At 43.5% G+C, this 23,341-nt stretch overlaps 1 protein-coding gene across 3 annotated transcripts in view; it reads left to right on the top strand.

The window, feature by feature from the left end:
* Window positions 1-23,341, top strand: part of CASQ2 (calsequestrin 2) — an 84,299-nt gene that overhangs the window by 38,492 nt on the left and 22,466 nt on the right. For all 3 annotated transcript variants that reach the window (XM_044452396.1, XM_044452395.1, XM_044452397.1), the window contains exons 6-7: window positions 2,544-2,674; window positions 3,714-3,759. In XM_044452396.1, coding sequence (XP_044308331.1) covers window positions 2,544-2,674; window positions 3,714-3,759 — 177 coding nt within the window. The remainder of the gene's footprint in view (window positions 1-2,543; window positions 2,675-3,713; window positions 3,760-23,341) is intronic.

Below are 23,341 nucleotides of genomic sequence, written 5' to 3'. Positions count from 1 at the left end.
ATACGCTCCCCAGAAAGGTCTGCCTGGCACCAACATTATATTCTTTTCAGCATCAGGCAAAATCCTTTTTATTTTGCTGTTATTTTAATGTTTAATTGATTTTAACTGAGGTTTTAGCATATTAATGGTCAGATGCTATGGGGTTTGTTTTATTCTATTTTTTTATTGTAAGCCATCTCTTACAAGTTCTGTAGGGGACAGGATAGGAAAGCTTTTAATAATAAATAAATAAAACCATGCTATATAAATATATATACTAAATTATGTCATGTATTGTATAATTGCAGTTATTGTGAGTTGCCCACAGAGATTTGGCTATGGACAGTACAGATAAGTCATAAATAAATAAATGTGCTATTCAACTTAGCCTGATTTGCTAGTCCTGCCCCCTGTTCATTCTGTGACTTGAAGTAACCAAGCTTTTATCATCTTAAATGCCAGGTACCTGTTAACTGATAGGGCCCAGCAGTGCAGATATATCCTGGGGAGCTGTAGTTAGTTTTGACTCCTTTGTGGGCATTCCGCCAAACCCATAGATCAGACACATTGTTCCCATTCAAGTACTACATTATTTGCCAAGGCGTGGAATGAGCAAACAGCAAATTCCTTTGCCACTTGCATTGTTTTTGAATTGGGTTGAAAATGCAAAAGGGAGTGAGGGGAGAATTTTTCTTCTTTTATACTACTCTTAGGCAAACTATTTTTGTTTGCTGCAGTTTCCAGGTTCGTTCCCTGGCATCTCCAGATGAGCTTAGGAAAGAAAGGATCCTGCACAAAGTCCTGGAGAGCCATGGCTGCCAGCCAGCATTGGTGATACTGGGTTAGGCAAGCCAAGGGCTTGGCATAAGGTCACTTCTGATGCTTCTACATGTAACATTTTTACCACTGTTTCGTGTGAAGAGATCAATATTTGCTCTGAGTTTTCCAGTACTGGTTAATTCACATGACATAATCATTCTCTCATACAAGCCTGCCCCTGTTTTGTAATTCTTAGGCAATGGATTCCCCATCAATAGCTTTGAAAGCTTACAAAGCAAACCTGAAGCTTACTAGCCTAGCACTGTAAGCATGCTGTTTTCCTTTCCTTTCCCTAGACAAGTACAAGGAGTTCCTATACCAGGGTGGTCCAACATGCAGCCCCCCAAGGCCTTGTTCTGTGGCCCTCTTGCCACTTGGAGTCTCCCCATTCTCCCCAGTCTCTCCCCATTCTGGATCCCAGCAAGGGCACAGGCATGATTATGGCAAGCTCTCCCAAGGCCGCTGCCCCATCCTGCTCTCTTACTGAGGCTCAGGGTCAGGCTGGCCACCTTACGAAAGCTCGGTCCAGCATGCCCTGTGTCACTCTAGCTAACAAGCACAGAGGAGCTGGAGCAGCGGCTGAGAGCTGGGTGAGCCAAGGGCTGCTGCGACAGAGTCCCTGTGAGTGGTTGCGCCCCCTTCCCCTCACCTCCTCAAAAGGTGGCAGCAGGGGGTGGGGGAAGGAGTGCCCCCAGCTGGGCTGGTGCTCTGCAGGGGACAAACTTGGGGGCAGGGCCAGCGAGGGCCCCTAGCCCATGTGCTGCCCTTTGTTGTGCCAGTGCTTCTGGGGGATGCGCTATGCAGGGAAGCAGCCCCTCCGAGGAGCAGCTGGTAGGGGGTGCTCTGTTCTTGCCATGCCACCTCCTGCGCCAGCACTTCCCCTGCTGGGCCTGCTGCAGTTTCTCGCCACGCCTGTGCGCCTACCTGGGCCCACCAGCCACTGCTGCCTCAGGCAGCCACTGGACAGTGCTCACGTGGAGTGCTGGCCCTGCACCCAGTGATGCCACAAACAAGGAAATGCCATTGCTGTTATGGTGCTCTGGCGCTGGAACACTCTGCCAGCTCTAACACATGCATTCGAAGCCTGGTGCTCCTAGCTTTGTGCGTGTATGACTGTGCTGACGCGGCTGTCTTAACTGATCAGAGTCGCTATTTGTTTGTAATGTAAGTTCCTTTAGTTCTGCAGGGAAGGGTATAACTCTCCACAATAAATTGTGGGACCTACTCATAGCAAGGAAATAAAAATTAAGTGTTGGAAACTGTCACTCAGCCTGGCCAACTTTGTTAGTTTCCAAAGCAGAATTGCTAGAATGGGGGATCTGCTGCCTAAGCATGAGGGTCTGGTGAAAATGATTTATCTGCTGTTATTTATTTATTTATTTATTTTTCGATTTATATCCTGCCTTTTCCTACAAAGGGCTCAAGGCAGCTTACATCTCCTCCATCTTATCCCCACAACAACAACCCTGTGAGGTAGGTAGGTTGGGCTGAGAGTCTGTGACTGGCCCAAAGTCACCCAGTTGGCTCCGTGGCTGAGTGGGGACTAGAACCCAGGTTGTCTGAGTCCCAGTCCCATGCTCTTAACCACTACGCCACACTGGCTCATATGAAAATATGCAGTACTATAATGCCCCATTTTGGCACTTTAACTTTCAGTATATTTACATTTCAAATCTTTTCTTTCAAACATCAAAAGCACTCGGGGTGAGCCAGCAATATCTATGTTCATAATTTGATGTTTGTAGGTGGCAAAGAAATTGGGACTGAAGCTAAATGAAGTGGATTTCTATGAGCCCTTTATGGATGACCCAGTGCATGTCCCTGACAAACCATATTCAGAAGAAGAACTGGTTGAATTTGTGAATGAGCACCGAAGGTAAAGAAAATGGCATTCAGAAGCGTTCATCCTGCAATACAGAGAAGTTCCTCTGTATTTCAAGTGCCCATCCTCTCAAGCTGTTGCATTCTTTTTACTCCCTCCTGAGGCAATAAAGATCCATGATGTCTAGATGAACCAGTGGCTGAGTTCACATGACATGCTAAGCTGCTGGTGGGCAGAGGCTTAGCACATCTTCTGAACCCCCTGCTTCCTGGGGGCTTACGGTTTATAACATACCCCAACTAGCCATGGCTTGTGGTGGGGTTTACTCCCCTGTGGCTTACCTTGTTTGAGCCCACCCCAAGAGCACCTTGGCTGTTGCTGGCTCTGCTGACCTCAGCGGGAACATGAGTGGGGGAGGTCAGCAGCTTTGCTGCATTCTGTCCTCTCAGCCCAGTTTGGTGGGGTTACCAAAAAGCAGACAAGGCTGAGCAGATGGCTCCCACCCATCACTGCTGTCATTTCAGTAGTGGCAGCAGGCAGGACCCAGCCACTGAGTCCCAGGCCAAGCCACTGTATCCCACCTGCCCCTGCTGTGGCAATGACAGGCAAAAGCAAGCCGCTCTGCCTGCCTTCCTCTTGAAGAGCCACCCTTCCTCCCCTGCCTCAATCCAGTCTTTTCCACTGGGGAAGGGAGGGAATAGGGTGTGAAGTGCCCCCTCCTGTTGCACTGCTGGCTCCACTGGCAAGCTGCCTGGGACCGGCTTTGAAAGGCCAGAGCCGGGTGGCAAGTGCCTCCTCTTTGCCACAGGAGCCAGTGCAATCAGCTTGTCACTGTGCTGCCCCCGCCCCATGGGGGAAAGGGTGTGCTTTCCTCCCCAGTTGCCTGCCTGCCCGCCCTGCATGTCTCCTCCTACCACTTAGGACTTGGGGAAGGGCATCCAACACAGCTAGTATCACACCTGTTGAGGGCAGGGGACTGCAGGTGGCGGCAGCATATTCAGCTGGGCCTCTCGCTGGGGAGGTGCAGCAAGTTGTAATCCTAAAGAATAAAATATTTATCTATAAAACTGAGGTCTACTGGCTTTCTTTTCAGAGCCACGCTGCGCAAGTTGCGTCCGGATGATATGTTCGAGACCTGGGTAAGTGCAACAAATTCTAAGAGGAAGTATCATGGGGCAGTATTTGGTCTAGTTGCATAACGTAAAAGAGGATCTCAAACTCTTGTATAGGCACTTTCTATGCACATGAGCAAAACTCCTCCTCTGTCATTCCATAAGATTGTGTTCATAGCACTTTGTAAATGTTAAGGCTGAGTTTTTGCGGATACCTGGAGTTCTATAATGGGTTTGGTATAAAGTGCTCTACACAAATATACAGGTTGAGAAGAAATCAGTGAGAAGAGATAATTACTGCTACTGTGTTTCCCCCAAAATAAGACCTAACTGGAAAATAAGCCCTAGCATGATTTTTCAGGATGCTCATAATATAAGCACCACCCCAAAAATAGGCCCCAGTTAAGATCGTCAGCCAGATGGATGGAGAAACATGGTAGTACGTCTGTTGCAACTCACGATAGACATACTGAATTATAAAATAATAATGTTAATATATAATTAAATGTAAATTAGTATTATTGACATTAATACTTAAAAATAAATGATAATATACATTATAATTAAGTATTTGTAAATACCGAAGTGGGTGCCTTTGGACAAGAGGTAAACGCCTATGTAAACAGATGAACGTGAGATTTATTGCCAAATGACCAGAGTACAGGCACAACGCACAAATAATGTCAGTATGTCGTGTGTTGTAAAAGACGTACTTAATACATGGATACAAAATGCAAGATGGGTGCAAAAAGAAAGCTATTTCATCAAGTAAACTGAGCTGGGGGTCTCAGGCCCCCCAAAAACTTGTCCGTACTGGACAAGTGTGGGGAGAGGATCAGGGGCTGTTATCAGGGAAGATGGGAGGTAGGAGGAGGCTGGGAACTCCAAAGAAAGGAAGCTGTGGGAAGGAGTTGAGGTGCATGTACACCAATGCTAGGAGCAGGAAGAGCTTGACGCTCTCCTGGGAACAGGAGGGTATGACCTGGTGGGGATCACAGAAACTTGGTGGGATAAAAGGCAAGACTGGAATGTGAACATAGAGGGGTATCACCTGTTTAGAAAGTACAGGATGGGAAAGAGGGGTGGGGGCATAGTTTTATATGTCAGGGAAGGGATAGGAGGCAGTGAGATAGAATGCAGCACAGATGGGGATTCAGTAGAGGCAGTCTGGGTGAAACTTAAGGGTTTTGACAGGGAAAGGGACCTGACAGTGGGGGTATGTTATTGCCCTCCAGGTCAACTTGAGACCCTGGATGATGTCCTGACAGATCAGATTCTAAGGATATCTCGGGGGAGGGACACAGTAATTATGGGAGATTTCAGTCTCCCGGATATTAGTTGGGAGACTCACTCAGCGGTGACAGCCAGGTCACATCGCTTCCTAGAAGCTGTAGAGAGAGGGTTTTTCATACAGAGGGTCCAAGAGGCGACGAGGAGGGGGGGACATCCTTGACTTGGTCTTGACCAACAGGGAGGAGCTGATAGATGAGGTACAGATTAGGGAAGCTCTGGATGCGAATGATCACTCCATCCTTTGCTTTGAGAGCAAGGGAATGGGGACGTGTAGCAAGTCAAGCACTAGAAGCTTGGACTTCGAGGGGGCCAACTTTGGCCAACTGAAGGCCAGACTGGGGAAAGTCTCCTGGGATAGGTTACTGGAAGGCAAGCGAGTTGAGGACGGGTGAATGGCACTCAAAAAGGAGGTTTTAGAGGCGCAAGTCTTGACGATACCTCTAGTTAGTAAGGCGGGGAGGCAAAGGAGAGTGCCGCCATGGATGCGAAAGGAGGTGGTTAGAGGGATTAGATGCAAGAGGAACCTCTGTTGGAACTGGGGCAAATAGACAAAAGGGTATACCAGGAGGAGGAGGCCCGTTGCAGAAGAATTCTTTGCAAGGCTAAGGCTGATTACGAGCTGAGACTTGCAAAGAATATCAAGTGCAACAAAATGGCTTCTATCAGCATGTAAATAGCAAGAGGAAGGGGAGACAGGTAGTAGGACTGCTAAATAAGGAGTCAGTGCAGCATAGGGCCACAAGGTTGGTGGCCAGTTTGCAGGGGATGCTGTATGAGGCAAGACTGAGGGAACTGGGTCTCTTCAGCCTGGAGAAGAGGTGACTCAGAGGGGATATGTTGGCAACATACAGGTATGTGAGGGGGTGTCACACGGAGGTGGGTAGAGACGTGTTCTCCCCTGCAGAGGAAGGCAGGATGCACTCCAATAGAGCAAAGCTCAGGGGACCAAGGTTCAATTTAGATGCCAGGAAGCACTTCCTGACAGTTAGGACTCTGAGGGTATGGAATGGGCTTCCACAGGAGGTGGTTGAGGCCCCATCGGTGAGGATGTTCAAGGATAGGCTAGACATGCACATGGTGGGCATGTAGTGAGCGGAGCCGCCTGGAGCCGGGGGTCTGACTAGATGACCCAGGAGGCCCCTTCTGACTCGAAGAAGAAAAAAAAGTACAAGAAAAGAATCGTGGAGGACTCTTGGGGCAAGAATCATATGGCTTTCATAAGAAAAAATGTCATCACCTGAAAATAAGCCCTAATGTGTCTTTTGGAGCAAAAATTAATATAAGACCTGGTCTTATTTTCAAGGAAACATGGTAGGAAACTAGTGTTTCCAAGGCAGAATCAATGCTGATCCTATCATCCATATGCACATACATTTATACCATTTAGAGGATATTTGTCCCATTTTATAGCTGAGAAAAACTATAGTACAACAGTAAGTGATTAGCTCAAGATAAGTCAGTGAATCTATGGCACCTCTAAACAAAAATACCAGTCAAATAACAATAGGAATGTCCCTAAGCAAATTCAGAGTGCATTTCCCTTATCTCTGAGCAATTGTTGCCTCCCCACAACCAGCATGGATAAGATTAAAAGCAGAGATTATCTGCAGCTTTTGTTATCTGCCACACATGTTAAATCTTCGCCACACATGTTAAATCTTCGGCTCTAGAAATTAAGCAATAACCAGACCTGGCAGCAAGCAAACCTCAGTCAGAGGACATAATACCTTTACACAGTAATTCACTTCTCATTTCCACAACTGCCCCTGCCTTTTCTCACTGGAAGTCAGCCTAGCAGTCTGTTCCCAGTTGCAAGGCTGGAACAGAGGAGGACAGATACCTGTGAGCACATGCTGAGTGCCCTTCCCTTAGCACTAAGTAGCGGCAGTCCTCTGCCTACCGTACACATTTAGGCACAGGTACTTAACAGCACAGTGAAAGAAATGCTTGTCAGTGCATTTCATTTCACTGATTTCATTTATATACTGCCCAAAGTTCTCTGAGCAATTTTCAAAAGATAGAATCCAACTACAAAATAATAAAAACATAATGTAAAATCTTTAACATAAATGTTAAAAAAGGTTAAAAAATTAACAATGAAATCCCAGGACCTAATAAAACAACTGAAATTAAAAGTCCTATCTATGCCTGCAAATGCTTGGAAGTAGAGGAAAGTCCTCACCCAGTTCCAAAAATAAGGCACTGTTGATACCAGGTGGGCCTCAGTGGAAAAAGCTTTCTATGAACGGGAGGCTATCACCAAGAAGGCCTTCATCCTTTTTGATATGCTGTGATTGTCCCCTGGAGGAGAATTTTGTAGTTTAATCCTCAGCAGCAAAGTATTTCATGTAGGAAGTCCCATGTTCAATCCTTATGGTTTTAATTTAAAAAGCTCTTTAAATTAAGCTGGAAAATGCCTTTAAATAAACATTGTAGAGCTGTTGTAACTCAGAACAGATCGTATTGAAACCAGTGGAGTTTGGCTTAGTATAAAGTAGGTTGATATGTCTTGTACCACAAGAAAGGAGTGCGTGAGTGCATGCATCAGAGAGAGAAAGAAATGCACTATCTAACACTGAGTTGAATAGCAGGCTTTATTCCCTGGTCCATTTACAGAGGTACCCTGGAAAATCCTGGGAAAAATGAGACCAGATTTCTTTCACTGCATCAGAGAGAAGTCTTTGCCACTCCGTTAATGAGTTATCGACTTTGGTGTTGTATTTGTGTGAAGACAGCTGCAAACTGGTTCAGGAGAGATGATGCCTAATATATTGGAGCATTTTTGCTCTGATTTCAGTAGTAAATCTGCTCCAAACATCCCTCTCAAAATCCATTTCTCCTTGAGAAGCCAGGAAAAGCTTTGTTCTTGCAATCCTACCTCCCCATCAGTGATGTTTTCCCCTTATTCTTTTAGCTCTTTATTTTATGGGGGTTCTGTCACTTGTGGACTCAGAGGGGAACAAAATTAGCATTTAGATGGATTTTTCCTCTTGCATTAATACCAATTGAAATTGAAAGCTGGTATTGGTGGAAGACAAGGAACATGAGGGTTTTCCATGGTATAATTCCAAGATGACATTCATAGCAGGTGCACAATAAACAGCCTGAATGCCAACTAAGATGGCCTTTGCCAATATAATTTTCACCATGGCCGGCTATCCAAGCCCTTGTTACCACCTCTGTGGCTTTTAGGAGAAAAACCCATCCCAATATTTTTAAGTGCCAACTTCACTGAAGGTTCATTTCTTCCTATTAGTTTTTACAGACACACTTGTGTGAATCTCTTTGTCTCTTCCTCCTTCTTCTTCCTGTGTTTTTGCACTTTTAACTAAAAGCTATACTCCTCTATAAAATAACAGAGAACCTTTTGTGTTGGGTTTGGTTATTTTGTTTGTTGTGAAGGAGTCATCTTTCCTAACAAACTTGATGGGTGATCAAGACCTTGACAGACCAATGGAGAGTGTCCTCGATACCCTGGAATCTCTCTCTAGTCCTTGGAATGATGCAACCACCAGAATGTTATGGAAGGACAGGATCTGTCTTCATAGAGACCCCTCACACATGAATGAATACTTTAGGGAGAAATGGTAACATGTTAATCACTGCCTTCATGATGACATTTCCCTCATTCCATGCTGCTGACATCTGCATGTTTAATTAAATATACAAAGGGGTAACAAAGATTATCAAGGGACTAGAAACAAAGCCTAGAGAGATTGAAAGAACTGGGCATGTTTAGCCTTGGGAAGACTGAGGAGAGATATGATAGCACTCTTCAAAAAATTGAAAGGCAGTCCCACTGAGGAGAGCCCAGGATATCTTCTCAATTATCCCCTAATGCAGGACATGTAATGAAAGGCTTAGGTTGTAGAAATCCAGATTCTGGCTGGGCATGAAGAAGAACTTCATAAATTTTAGCAATGAAACTGATTACCTAGGGAGTTTGTGAGCTCCCCCATACTGGAGGCATTCAAAACGCCTCGTTAGGGCTGCTTTAACTGGAGTCCTGCATTGAGCAGCGGGTTGGACTCAATGGTCTTATAGGCCCCTTCCAATGCTACTGTTCTATGATTCTGTAAAGTACATTAAAATAAATTCTTGATTTACCATCAGTCTGTGATAATCACATAGTGTGATGCAGAAAACACAAAAATCATAAAATGATTTCTAATTATAGAACCTCCTCTGGGATGCACACCTTAACATGGTGAACAGATTGAGAGTGTCAGAGAAATTGAGAGCAATGCCACCAGGAGGCCAGGTTGTCTCAGTGGGCTGATCTCCAAGCAGGGTCACTCAGGGCAGAATTCCTTCAGGAGGAATGGTCACATTGGCAGAAGAGAATGAATATCTCTAATGGTGGTGGGGACAGAGAAACTCTGGAAGGACAACTTCTGGGCAACAGCAGTGGCTGAAAGGCTACTGGCAGAAGATCTTTTGCATATAACAGAAGAGAACTCTGGTTAGGCTTAGAAGAAAGCAATGGTAAACCACTTCTGTATCTTCTTGCTCTGAAAATCCTATGGTAAAACAATCCCAAATGAAAGAAGTAATAGTGCCAGAAGATGAGACAGCCCCCCCCCCCCGCCCCAAGGCTGGAAGGCACTCAACAAACTACAGAGGAAGAGCAAAGGACAAGTATGAATAGTGCTGTTACTAATGACACAACTAGATGGAAGTCAAATGGAAGTTTAGTGGTTGATAAGCACAGAGGTTAAAGGAAATTCTGATGCTGCACAACACATACAATTGGGACATGGAACATGGGAAGTATGAACCAAGGCAAACTGGAGACCATAAAGCAGGAAACGGAATGGTTAAATGTTGAAGTACTTGGTGTGAGCAAACTAAAGTGGACTAGAATGAGACATTTTCCGTCAAACACAAAATGTTTTACTCTGGAAATAAACTCAGAAGAAATGGAGTTGCTCTGATACTGAGACAAGCCATAACAGGCAGTAAGGGGCTATAACACAAAATCCTACTGAATGATTAATCAGAATTTGTGGAAAACCTATTGACACAACCATAATTCTATGTTCCAACAATAAATGCTGAAGAGAAAGAACTTCAATTTTTTTTATGCAGATGTTCAAGAGAAAATTGATAACACAAAACAAGAAAGGTGCTAATCTTAGGTGAGTGGAATGCAAAAGTAGGAAACGGGGTAAAATCAAATGTTATAGGGTAATTTGGCCTGGTATAAGAAACAAAGCAGGAGGACAACTCATAGAATTCTGTGAAGCCAATGATCTGCTTATAGCGAATACATACTTCAAGCAACCAGACAGATGACTATATACATGAACATCACCGATGGCCAGTACAGAAATCAAATGGACTATGTAACTAGAAACAGAAGATGGAAAAACTGTATTCTTGCTGCCAAAACAAGTTTGGGAGCACATTGCAGTAGTGACCATGAACACTTTATATCGAAAATCAGAGTAAAGTTGAAAAAGATCACTGTTAGCGTGGGCAGCTGATTAACTGACATGGGCACTAGGACCCAGACAACTAGGCTAGAGTCCAAAGTCTAATTCCAAACAAATCCAAATCTTATCCAACATCCAAGGTCAGTGCCAGGAGTAGAAGAGCAAGATATGCTGGTTCTTGGCCAACAGATGGAGCCCTGAAGCTGCCTTGGATCCTGACAGATCACCAACAGAAATATATGCCAAGATACAACTTCAATAACATCACTGAGGGATTTGAAGTCCACATAGAGAACATATCTTCATTATTCAACTTAATTGACTGTGAACCAGAAGAACTATGGACTGAAACCAGAAACATTAAGACAACTTTTGGAAGAATGCCAAAAAGACAATTCCTGTAGCAACAAGAAAGAAAAAGTCTATATGGATAACAGAAGAATCACTTGCAGTTGCAAAGGACAGGCAAGAAACAAAAGGTGATAAAAATAGGGTCAGATTCTTGAATGCAACTTTTCAACAACTATCATGTAGAGGCAGAAAGAATTATTACAATGCTCAGTGCAAAGAAATAGAGCAGCAAACTGGAAAAACAAAAGACCTCTTCTAGAAGATCCAAGAAATCAAAAGGAAATTCAAACCTACATTAGGAATTAGAAAAGACAGATAACTACCTGACCAGGAGAAAATAAAGAGAAGGTGAAAAGAATATACAGAAGAAGATTCTAATCAGCTTCCCATATCATAAGGAAAGCTGATTAGAATGAGAGGAAGGAGAGAAAATTGGTGGAAGACACATTAATAATTTAAGATATGCAGATGATACCATGCTACTGGCAGAAAGCAGCAAAGACTTGAAAAAAGGGCTGATAAACGTGAGAGAAGAAAGTAGGACTGCAACTGAATATTAAAGAAAAAATCATGACCACAAAAGCATTATAGAATTTTACTGAACAAAGAAGAATTAGAAACATAGAAACCGAGCAAGTCAGAAGGGGTCTCCCAGGCCATCTAGTCTGACCTCTGGCTCTATCCGGCTCTGCTCACAACATGTCTCCCATGTGCATGTCTAGCCTATCCTTGAACACCCTCACCAATGGGGCCTCAACCACCTCCCGTGGAAGCCCATTGCAAATCTAAAATGTGAAAGATTTTACATACCATAATTCAGTCATCAGTTCAAAGGGAGACTGCAGCCAAGGCATTTGAAGAAGACTGAGACTTCACAGCAATGAAAGAATTAGAAAAGATCAAGTGTAAGGATGTTTTACTGGAGGCCAAGGCCTAGATCATCCATACTATTATATTCCTAATCACAATGTCTGGGTAGGAAAGCTGGACACTGAAAAAGGCTGATAAGAAAACGGATGCGTTCAAAACATGGTGCTGGAGGAGACAAAGAAAGACAAACAAATGGACCATAAATCAAATCAAGCCTGAGCTTTCTCTATAAGCAAAAATGACAAAACTGAGACTGTCATACGTAGGATACATCATGAGAAGACAAGATTCACTGAAGAAGACATAATGCTAGAGAAAGTTGAAGACAGAGGAAGAAAAGGAATATGAAATGGAATGAGTCCATAAAAGAAGCCACAGCCTTGAACTTAGAAGAGCTTTGCAGGACATTTTGAGTCATGAGCAGGATGTTTTTGAGGGCTTTTATTCATGTGGTCACCATAAGTTGGAGATGACTCTTACGGAAATAGTAAGAGAAAGGGAAGAGAGGTGGTGGAGCCACTTAAAGCAAGGGAGGGGATCTGGTAGCTGATGTAAGGGAACAGGCACAGATATTAAATGATTGTTTTGCTACTGTATTCTCCCCAAAGCAGGTTGAGGAGACCTATCGTTGGGGGCAGGGGGGATGAGGTTGGGGTTAACGGGGCACATTTTGGAGTCACTCTCTTAGAAGACAAGGAGTTCCACAGCGCCCTGGACATTACAAAGGTGCCTGGTCCTGATGGGTTACAGGAATTGGCAGGGGTACTATTTCATCCATTGGCCTACATTTTGAGGCTTCGTGGAAATCAGTAGTACTGGAGGATTGGAGGGTAATGTCAGTGGTCCCAAAATTCAAAAAGCAATAACAGACAAGGGGAATTACAGGCCAGTTAGCCTAAAATCCAGTCTGGTAAAGACAATGAAAAAGCTCACAATAAGCATAGAAACAGAGCAGGTCAGAAGGGGTCTCCCGGGCCATCTAGTCTGACCCCTGGCTCCAGTCAGCTCCACTCATGACATGCAAGTATAAGGTCTTGCATTTGGGACACAGGAATAGATGCCATTGGTACAGGAGAGCAGCACTTGTGAAAGAAATCTCAGGGTACTTGATAGCAGGTTAAACATGAGCCAGCAGTGTGATGTGGTGGTTAAGAAGGTGAATGCCGCCCTTGGATGCATAGCCAGAAGAGTGGCTTCTAGATTGAGAGAGGTGTTGATACCCCTCTGCAAGAATCTGGTGCACCCACAACTGGTGTACTACATCCAGTTCTGGGCCCCACATTATAGGAGAGACACAGGTAGATTAGAATCGGTTCAGTGCAGGGTGACAAGAATGGTAGCTGGGTTGGGAGGGATGACATACGAGGAGAGATTGAAGGAACTGGGTCTTTTCAGCTTGGAGAAGAGGAGAGGGGATCCTTTAGTGACTTATAGGTATGTGAAGGGGAGTCATATGGTAGAGGGGTGTGACTTGTTCAGCCCTGCAGTGGAGGACAAGATGTGATCCAATGGGGAAAAGCTAAAGGAACTGGGTTTCAGGTTGGATGTCAGGAAGTACTTCCTGAGAGTTAGGATCCATAGGACATGGGTCCTCAAACTATGGCCTGTGGGCCGGATACGGCCTGCCATGGTCATTTACCTGACCCGCCTCAGAGCTTTTGGATTCGCTCAGAGAAAACAATCTCCAAACGAGTCCAAAAGCTCTGAGCTGGCGCAGGTGTCTGTTTCAGAGACTCGCAGAGAGTCAGCGCACGCACCAAATTGTAACAGCTCCCTTCAACTGCATGTGCGCCAGCTCTTCACCCTATTGCACGCATACATTGACTCTGAATACAGAGAGGGAATATGGAGTGGGAATATAGAAGAGAGAAGGGCAGTGGGAAGAGAGAGAGAGATGAAGACACTAAAAAAAGATAGAAGGTAAGAAAAATATAACTTTTAAAATCTATTTTTAACTATATGAGCCAGGGGTGGATGGGCTGAGGTGGAGCGGGGACGTGGCCTTCTCTGGGCAAGCCGTCACCACCATTGAGCGGCTGCCATGCTTCTTCCCCCACAGTGGGGAGAGGCAGGAGGTGCCCGGCTCAGGCAGCTGTGGCCCCGTCCCTCACCTCTCCTTGCCTCGGAAAGCAGCCATTACCTCCCTCCTCACAGCCCTCTCCCGGCCAGGGAAGCTGCCCGGCACTCACCTCTCTGGCCTTCTGCTCCCCCTCCCAGAGCTGAGTGAGTACCTCCTATGTCTTGGAAGTGGGGTGGCAGCAAGCAGCCAGGAAGGTCTTGACCAAGGCGAGCGCATCCTCATGGCTCCCCCTCGTGTTGTGCTCTCCCTTTGGGCGGGCGGCGCAGCTTCATCTTGGGCTTCTGCTGTAGCCTTAGCGAGCGGAGCAAACATGTTTAGATTATTTTTTAAATTTCAATTAATTTTTAAATTTATTTTAATTTCATTGTTTTAAATTTATTTTAATTTTATTTTTTAAAAATTTATTTTAATTTTATTTTTTTAAAAATTAATTTTATTTTTTTAATTTTATTTTAATTTTAATTTTTTAATGTGCAGTGTGCATAGGAATTCATTCATATTTTTTTCAAACTATAGTCCGTCCCCCACAATAGTCTGAGGGATAGTCAACTGACCTCCTGTTTAAAAAGTTTGATATGAAATGGGCTTCCAAAGAAGGTGGTGGAGGCCCCATCAGTAAGGGCATTCAAGGAAAGATTGGGCAACCACATACTGGGTACTACATGAGCAGAGCCAGGAGGAGCTAGGGGTCTGACTAGATGGCCCTTGTGACACACTATGCTTCTGTGTTTCCACATTTTCGTGTTTCTGTGACTTGATGGCACATAACAGCAATTACAGAACTAGCTGGTATCAACAAAGAGGACAGCACAATATCACACAGTTATACAGTAAAACCCCATATCCACTGTTCCAGTTGAAAAAATTAAATCGAAATTTCCAGGGCCAAAACCATTGGTGATATAATAGGGGGAGGCCAGCAGAGGACCAAACTAAGGGGGTGAGAAAGAGGGTGCAATTGACTTTCTGAGTGTGCTAAGGCAAGGAGTGGACCATGTTATGCATAGAAAATGGGGAATGAAGTAATCGTTTACTGGGCGGGAGATGATGGGATGCAGAATTAAGAGTTAAGGTTTGGGGGATAAGCTAGAGATATTTTTCTACTTTTGCAGGGGTCCTGCACTCCTAAGCCCCACAAAAGTGGAGGACAAAAATATAGTATTATCTACTATCCATAATAATTATCTATAATGTAAATACATATTCAAAGATACAACAAATTTACTGCTCTTAATAGAAAGGATACTAAAGTCAGTAGCATGGCTTCCACTCCAGAAAGTAGAGAATGCTTCACACACTGATTTCTAAATCAACCTTTTATGATGCTTTCCAAAGCAGTGCACATATTTAAGAAATACTTTACAAAACCACCAGAATGTAAATTAAATACATAAATGGCTTATGGTCAAAGCACTTATATACTCTGCTGTGAAAGAGTATGCCTTTTCACTTGGGGTTTTTTTAAGCCACAAAGAAAATATTGGGCTAGGGCTGATTCAACAGCTGTCCTGTGCCATAATTTCCAGTCTCTATGTTGCATTATTTAAAACATGTTTATATGTTTCTCCATCTTATAAATTTTTGGAGGCAGTACATGGCATAAAGCAAATTTAAAATGCAAGAAGGAACAAATAAAATTTTAATCAAAATTCAAATTTTATGAACTTCCGGGGGAATGGCCATTCGAATGGCAGCGGCTTGATGCCGCTTCCTATCTTATCTTGTTCAGAAGGCATTAAACTACATCCACAGAGGTATTTCTGTCTCTCTAATTGGCAAGTGAGCATAAGAATTTGTCTAATGCTCTGATAACAAGACAACAAAATAAAATAACTCCAATGAGGCCAGAGTCCGGTCCTCCCGCCACATGTACGTTCTCTTTTGTTTTTCTTCTGTTTTTTCCTTTTCTCGTTATTATTTTATTTATATTGTTTTTCTGCTTTTGCCAAGGGAATAATAACTTTAATTTGTTGCAGTTTGGATTTTTAAGGAATTTTTTGTTTGCAAATTTTAAAGGGACTCTGGAGCAGGCAGTTGGATGACAAACGACGTTTTACATGCAGGCTGTTTAAAGTTTCTGTTTCAGAACTAAGAACTGAGAAGCACAGATGGTGTAAACTGATCTTGGCATGAGAATACTAGCTGAGTGTATTTTTGGGTTTAATTTGAGGCTTTTTAATTGAAGAATAACTGCATCTTCCAGAGAGCTTGGACTTGAGGCTGAGTTTCTTTCTCGAGGCATTCCTGTCAGTATGCTTGGAAATGACGTTGAAACAGATATTTTATAATACCTTATTTGACTTGTAATAAGATCTTATTTTGAGAATTCTTCGATATTATTCAAGAAATTAACCACAGACATTGCCAACTGGTCATGGTTGAGATTTCAGTGTGTTGGAGGAGATGATTTCTCTTTTTCTCCGTTGCCACTTTCTGAGGAGGGGCTGCCTACGTGAGTCAGAGATTCTTTGTTGCTGTTGCTGCTTTGACTGATTCATGACTTGTTTTAAAAGGTACCTGTATCTCTCTAGGGCTCTGACTTGAGCTGGGAGGGGAGGTGCGATCCTTTAGATAGTTTCAACCCTGATCTCTATGCTTTATGGAGAGAATAAAGTCCTGAGTTGGAGTTCAGTGTCACTTACTGGACCTCGAGAGAAGGGAAGCCGGGGGCCCCCTTCTTTGAAAGCAAGGCTTGAACAATGTTTCTGTGTAACGGAAGAACTTACACAGTCACAGACTTATGTGAAGATTTGTGCGAATAAGTAGTTGCCAGAGTTCCTTTATATGGAAACCTTCTTTGAACATTGTTTCTTTCAACAAATTAATTTTAACTAATGTTTTAATAGAGACAGAATATTAATATAAAGTATGATATCCTAGAAGGCTGTTATTGACTTTATTTAATCCTGCTTTTGATGCGCGCGCGCGCTCTCTCTCTCTCTCTCTCTCTATATATATATATATATATATATATTCTATTCCATCCACCACAAAAGTCTTGGATTGGCTTATAATAAATAACTAGAATAAAACAAACCGCACAACATCCAACAGTTAATTTACTAAAACCCTAGTTAAAATCAATTAAACATTAAAATAGTGCGAAAATAAAAAGGGGTTTGCCTGATTCTGAAAAGAATATAACGTTGGCACCAGGCAAACCTCTCTGGGGAGCATATGCCATAGTCTGGGTGCCACCACAGAGAAGACCCTCCTCTGGGTACTCTCCCTCCTAATCTCCTTCAAGGAGGGCTCCTGGAGCAGGACCTCTACCTCAGCCCTCAAGGGGTGTGGGGGGGAATATAGGGAAGAAGGTGCTCCTTCAGGTATCCTGGACACAAGCCATTTAGGGTTTTATAGGTCATAACCAGCACCTTAAATTGGGTCCCAACTTTAACTGGTCGCCAGTGTAACTGGTAGAGGACTGGTGTTACATGTAAAAACCAGCAGGTCCCTGTTAACATCCTGGCAGTTCTATTCTGAACCAATTGAAGTAGCAGGACTGTCTTCAAGGGTAGCCCCATGTAGAGCACATTACAAGTAATCCAACCAGGAAGCTACCAGAGCATGGGTCACTGTTGTAAGGCAATGCTCATCCAGATAAGGACGCAGTTGATGGATGAGTTGAAGCTGAAGAAAAGCACTCCTCGCCACTGCTGCCACCTGGGACTCCAGGGACAGTCCTGGTTTGAGGAGCACTCCCAAACTGTGAACCCTATCCTTTAGGGGGAGTGCAACCCCATCCAGGACAGGGCTAAACTCACTTGCCTGGAAGGCTAAACCACCTACCAACAGGGCCTCTGTCTTGTCTGGATTAAGTCTCAATTTATTGGCCCTCATCCAGCCCATTACCTTGGCCAGGCACTGGTTAAGGACAGCCACTGCCTCACCTGGACTAGATGTAAAGAGAGGTAGAGCTGGGTGTCATCAGCATACTGATGACTCCTCAGCCCAAGCCTCCAGATGACCTATCCCAGCAGTTTCGTGTAGATGTTAAAAAGCATAGGGGATAAAATGGAACCCTGTGGAACTCCATGGCAAAGCTGCCATGGCACAGAGCTAAGGTCCCCCAGCACCTCCTTCTGGAATCGACCAGACACATAGGAGTGGAACCATCGCAAAGCAGTGTCTCCAACTCCCAACCTGCCCAGCCTATCCAGAAGGATACCATGGTTGATGGTACCAAAGCTGCTGAGAGTTCCAGGAGAACCAACAGGGACGCACTCCTCCTGTCCTGCTCCCTGCACGGGTCATCATACAGGGTGACCCAGGCAGTTTCAGTTCCATAGCCGGGTCTGAAGCCAAACTGAAATGGGTCAAGATGATCAATTTCCTCCAAGAGTGCCTGGAGTTGTCCTGCCACCACCCACTTGAGCACCTTGCCCAAAAACAGGATATTGGCCACCAGCCTATAGTTGGCGGCAATCTCTGAGTCCAAAGATGCCTTCTTCAGGACAGGCCTGATCACTGCCTCCTTCAAAGGGGTAGGAACCTGGCCCTCCCTCAGAGAGGTGTTGATGACCTCCTGGACCCAGGTACTTATCCTGTTTTTGGCTTTGATGAGCAGCCACAAGGTACAAGGGTCAAGAAGACAGGTGGTGCCTCGGACCAGTAAAAGCACCTTCTCCACATCCTCAAGCCACAACAATTGAAACTCATGCAATAAAGCTGAACCAGACAGTGCCCTAGATGCTCTCCGTTCTAGGACCATATCAACTGTAGAGTCCAGCTCATGGCGAATCTGAGTGATTTTATCTTTAAAGTGCTGGGCGAAGTCGTCACAGCGAGCTACGGATGGTGCAATAGGATCCTTTTTAGGGCCAGAATGTAATAGGCCATGCACCACCTGAAAAAGCTCAGCTGAATGGCACTGTGAGGATATAATGGAAGTGGAGAAGAATTCCTTCTTCGCTACCCTCACTGCCACAGCATAGGCTCGATAATGAGCTCTAAGTTGTGATCTGTCAGATTTGTCCTGGGATTTCCTCCAAGTTGTCTCCCAGCCTACTTCATCACCTGCAGCTCAGTCATATACCATGGTGTCGAGCAGGCTCTGCATGATGGGAAAGGATGCTTAGGAGTGATCATGTCGATTGCCCTGGTCATTTCCCTATTCCACAAATTAACCAGGGTATCAACAGGAGCACCACCTTTATCAACCAGAAAATTCCGCAGAGTCCTCAGGAAACCATCCAGATCCATAAGGCTCTGGGGGGTGGACCATTTTAATAAGGTCCACACCCTTACAAAGGGAGAAACTGGTCCCAAGTTCAAACCTCACAAGGAAGTGATCTGACCATGACAAAGGGTCAAATTCCTCATTTCCAGATCACCATCTTCCTGTCCTGTTGAGAAAACTAGGTCTAGAGTATGGCCTCTCTCATGCATTGGGTCAGTGACATGTTGAAACAGCCCCATGGCTGTCATGGAGGCCATGAAGTCCCGAGCCGCCCTGGTCAGAACAGTCTTGGCACGGAAATCAAAGTCCCCCAGGACCAACATCCTGGGGGTCCTCAACACCAGGTCCGAGACGATCTCCGTCAGCTCAGGCAGGGAGTCTGATGGGCAGAGTGGTGCATGCAAGGTACACCAACAGAATCCCTAATCTGTCTCAATCACCAAGGGCCAGGTGCAAACAATTCAGACCTGGTCTTGAAGGGACAGGAACCCCCAGAAGGGTCTTTCCTGCAAGAGCGCAACCGCGTTCTTGGCCATCTTCCCTCACCAGCACAATCGTGCCCATCTCCCCCCGCCCCCAAGCATGCCCACGGTCGTGCTGGGGGGAGGGGAGATGGCTGCACTTGTGCTCGGGGTGGGGGAGGAGATGGCCACGATCTTTGTTGTTCTTTATCACTTTGTTTCAAATTTTTCTGATTGAAAAAATAGTTACAGAATGGATTACTCTGATTTACATTGAACCTTATGGGGAAATTTGACTTGGCTCATGACCAATTCGGGTCACGACCAGAGTCCTGGAACGAATTAAGTTCGTGGGCCAAGGTACCAGTGTATTCAAGAGCTATCACAAGCCATTCGCAAATTGAAAAAAGATAAAGCACCTGGTCCTGATGGATTCACTGTTATATACTATAAATGATTAGAGGAAAAACTAATTCTGCTATTACAACAGGTAATGAATGAAATCAAAACAGTATTACTGACACCAACATGGCAAGAAGCTCATAGAGCACTGATACACAAAGAAGCCAATGATCCTATGTTGCCACACTCTTATCAACCTATTTCATTACTAAATGTTGATTGCAAACTTTTTTTTACTACAATAATGGCAGAAAGATTAAGAAAATGTATAGAAAAACAGATCCATACTGACCAAATTGGATTTGTTCCTAAAAAGATATATGAAAGTCAATATATGCTTTGTGATTGATGCAATTGAATGGGTTAAGAAGAAATGGAAAAAAATCTGCATTTATTTTTCTAAATGTGGAGAAAGCTTTTGGTAACTTTGCTTGGCCCTTTCTAATGAAAACCCTCCAACATTCAGATTGTAGCTCAAGCTTTTTGAATTGAATGTAGGAAATTTATACCAGACAGCATGCGAAGATTCTAATCAATGGTGTACTAACTGACAGCTTTCAAATGGAAAAGGAAACACGTCAAGGATGTCCTTTATCACCTCTTTTATTTAATCTTGTATTGGAAACCTTAGCAAAAAAGATAAGACAGGATCCTAAAATTAACGACTTTAAAACTGGTGGAGAATAATATAAAATAAAATGTTATGCAGATCATATAGTCGTGACTACTTTAGATCCACATCAATCTATAGAGCTTATAATGGCACAAGTTGAAAAATTTGGATTTCATTCAGGATATAAGATCAATAAGGAAAAAACAAAAATTATATTAAAATTCACAATAAAACAAGAAGAGGAACACATTAAAAAATCTCAGGATGTGAAATAACTTCAAACCCAGTTAAATATTTAGGGATAAACATCACAGGACATAATGGCGCACTTTTCCATGACAATTTTCAAACAACTTCCATGAAGATTCAAAAGGACTTAAAAAATTTGGATGCTAAACACCAATGATAGGCAAGTGAAGTTGGAACTGGCTGATCTTGAAGATGGAATACATAATATTTTATGGGTTAAAACATCAGTTCAGAAGGCTTTGATCTTAAATAACAGCCATGTGTTAAGAGATAGTCTAATAAAAATTTGGAATTCCATAAGGAAAAAAAATAGTTCTCCAATCTCGGTGATGTCTTCAGTTGAAGCATATGGAAAACACTCAGGGAGAAATAACAATCTTATAACTTATCAATATGTTATTTCCCAATCGGGACACATTAAATCTTGGCAAGAACTGAAAGATGAAGGGAAAAATATACAATGGCTTGTTTAGTATCAAATGATTTCAAGACTTAAAGGAGAAACATGACTAGAATAAGGCACATTAAAGGATCTGACAGATTTTGAAATGTTGATTACACAGCAGAATGATCACTTACTGGGAAGACTTTACAAATAGAACTGGTTGGAAAATCTGTTCATGTATAGAATAGTGATTCTTTTTTCTTTTTTGCAAATTCTCATAGAGCGTGGGAAAATATGAAGAGAGTTGGTTCTGGGGGCTGCAGTATATGGGGTGTATTTTTTGTAATTCCCTTGGCAACTTTATTTTGTTCATTTTAGTTTGTTCTGCTTATTTTAGTCTTTCTTTTGTTCTGTTTTTTCTCCTATGTAATTGTAATTAATAAAATTACAAATTACACTCCAGCATTTTGGAGTGTGTTGTCATCAATATGCTGATATCAAACAGCTCTATCTCTCTTTTTCATCTTCAGCAGCTGAGCCTGTGGATCTGTGAGTTGTGTAGGTATGTCTCTTTAAGAGACCTGTCTCTGCGAGAAGGGGTGGATATAGAAAACCAGGAAGTATGAAGTGTGTGCAGAAACAGAATGTTCTGTTTAACAGTTTTTGATTGTTTTGGGTTTGGAATAAAGTTTGATCCTGTTTCTGGAGTGGAAGCTTCTTGAGTAATACACAACAAATTGGTAACAAGGATGGCTTTTTAAATCTTTGAATCCACCTGGTTTTTGGTTTGGTTTTTTTTTTTTTTTTTTTGAAAGCCCAACTGAGCCTCCAATTGCTTTTACTTCTTGGATCTGGACATTTGAGAACTACCTGCTTGCAATTTGTGTCTCAGAGGTTTCTGAAATAAAGAAACTTGCATTGCTTATCTCATCCTTGTTACCAATTGTTTGATTGTTGATTTTGATTATTGTATCCGTTTTGCTAGTTGTAATGCACAACAATGTGTCAAACCAGTGCCTTGCCATGACAGTGGACTAGATGAGGGCTAACAAACTGAAGCTCAATCCAGACAAGACTGAGATGCTATTAGTGGGTGGTTCTTCCGACCAGGTCGAGGGAATTCAACCTGTTTTAGATGGGATTGCACTCCCCTTACAGGTTCCCAGCTCGTGGTGCTCCTTGAGCCAACTTTGTCAGTGGAAGCCCTCATTGTTACAGTGGCTCAAAGTGACTTCTACCTGCTTCAACAGGTGGCTCAGCTAATGGATGGAGATGCCTGCTATCAGTGATCTATGGTCTGGTAATCTCTAAACTAAAAAACTGCAATGCACTCTATGTGGGGCTTCCCTTGAAGACTGTTCAGAAGCTGCAGCTTGTGCAAAATCCAGCAGCCAGAGTAGTAACAGGGGCCAGGTGGTTTGATCATATAACACCAATTCTGGCCTGCCTTCAATGGCTTTCTGTATGCTTCTGAGACCAATTTAAGGTGCTGGCCCTACATAGCTTGAGACCACAATATGGAATGCTTCTTCTGACCTTCATCTACCAGGATGCTACGATCAAGTTCTGGGTCCTTTCTCTAACTGCCACCTCCAAGAGAGGCTTAGTTGGTGGCAACAGGAAGGGCCATGTGATGGTGGTCTCCTAGCTATGGAACAAGCTCCCCATTGAGGTCCCCCTTGTGTCAATTTTACTATCTTTTCAGTGCCAGGTAATAACTCCTCTACTGCAGGGCATTCAATCAAACTACTGGGGCTTGCTAATTGCTAAATAGGTTTTAAGATGTTTTCAAATTATTGTAATTTTTAAAATCTGTTTTAAATTTACTATTAAATTTTATTGTAAGCTTTTAATGTTTTAAGACGGTGCATTTTATATTGTATATTTAATGTGCTATTGTAAGGGGAAACGATGGCACAGCAGCTTAATGACACTGGAACTGTCAGCCAGAAATGGATGGCACTCCAGTGGTTTGAGCCCAGCTTCCACCAGATGGAGTGATCTTCTGTCATTCGCCCCTAGCTCCTAGCCAACCTAGCAGTTCAGAAGTATCTAATGTGCGTAGATAGAGAGGTACCACTTTGGTGGGAAGATAACAGCACTCCATGACATCATGCTGGCCACATGACTGCAGGATTGTCTTCAGACAGCACTGGTTCACAGCCTTAGAAATGGAGATGAGCACCACCCCCCATTAGCTGCTGGCTAAGAGGGACTCCTTTCTTTGCCTTTTTATTGTAAACTGTCTAGAGAGCCTTGACAGTATAGAAATAAAATAGCTTGAAATGCAT

The sequence above is a fragment of the Varanus komodoensis genome, unplaced genomic scaffold (assembly GCF_004798865.1).
Source record: "Varanus komodoensis strain SLA01 unplaced genomic scaffold, ASM479886v1 scaffold72, whole genome shotgun sequence".
Lineage (NCBI taxonomy): Eukaryota > Metazoa > Chordata > Lepidosauria > Squamata > Varanidae > Varanus > Varanus komodoensis.
This window is presented reverse-complemented; position numbering and strand designations above follow the sequence as displayed.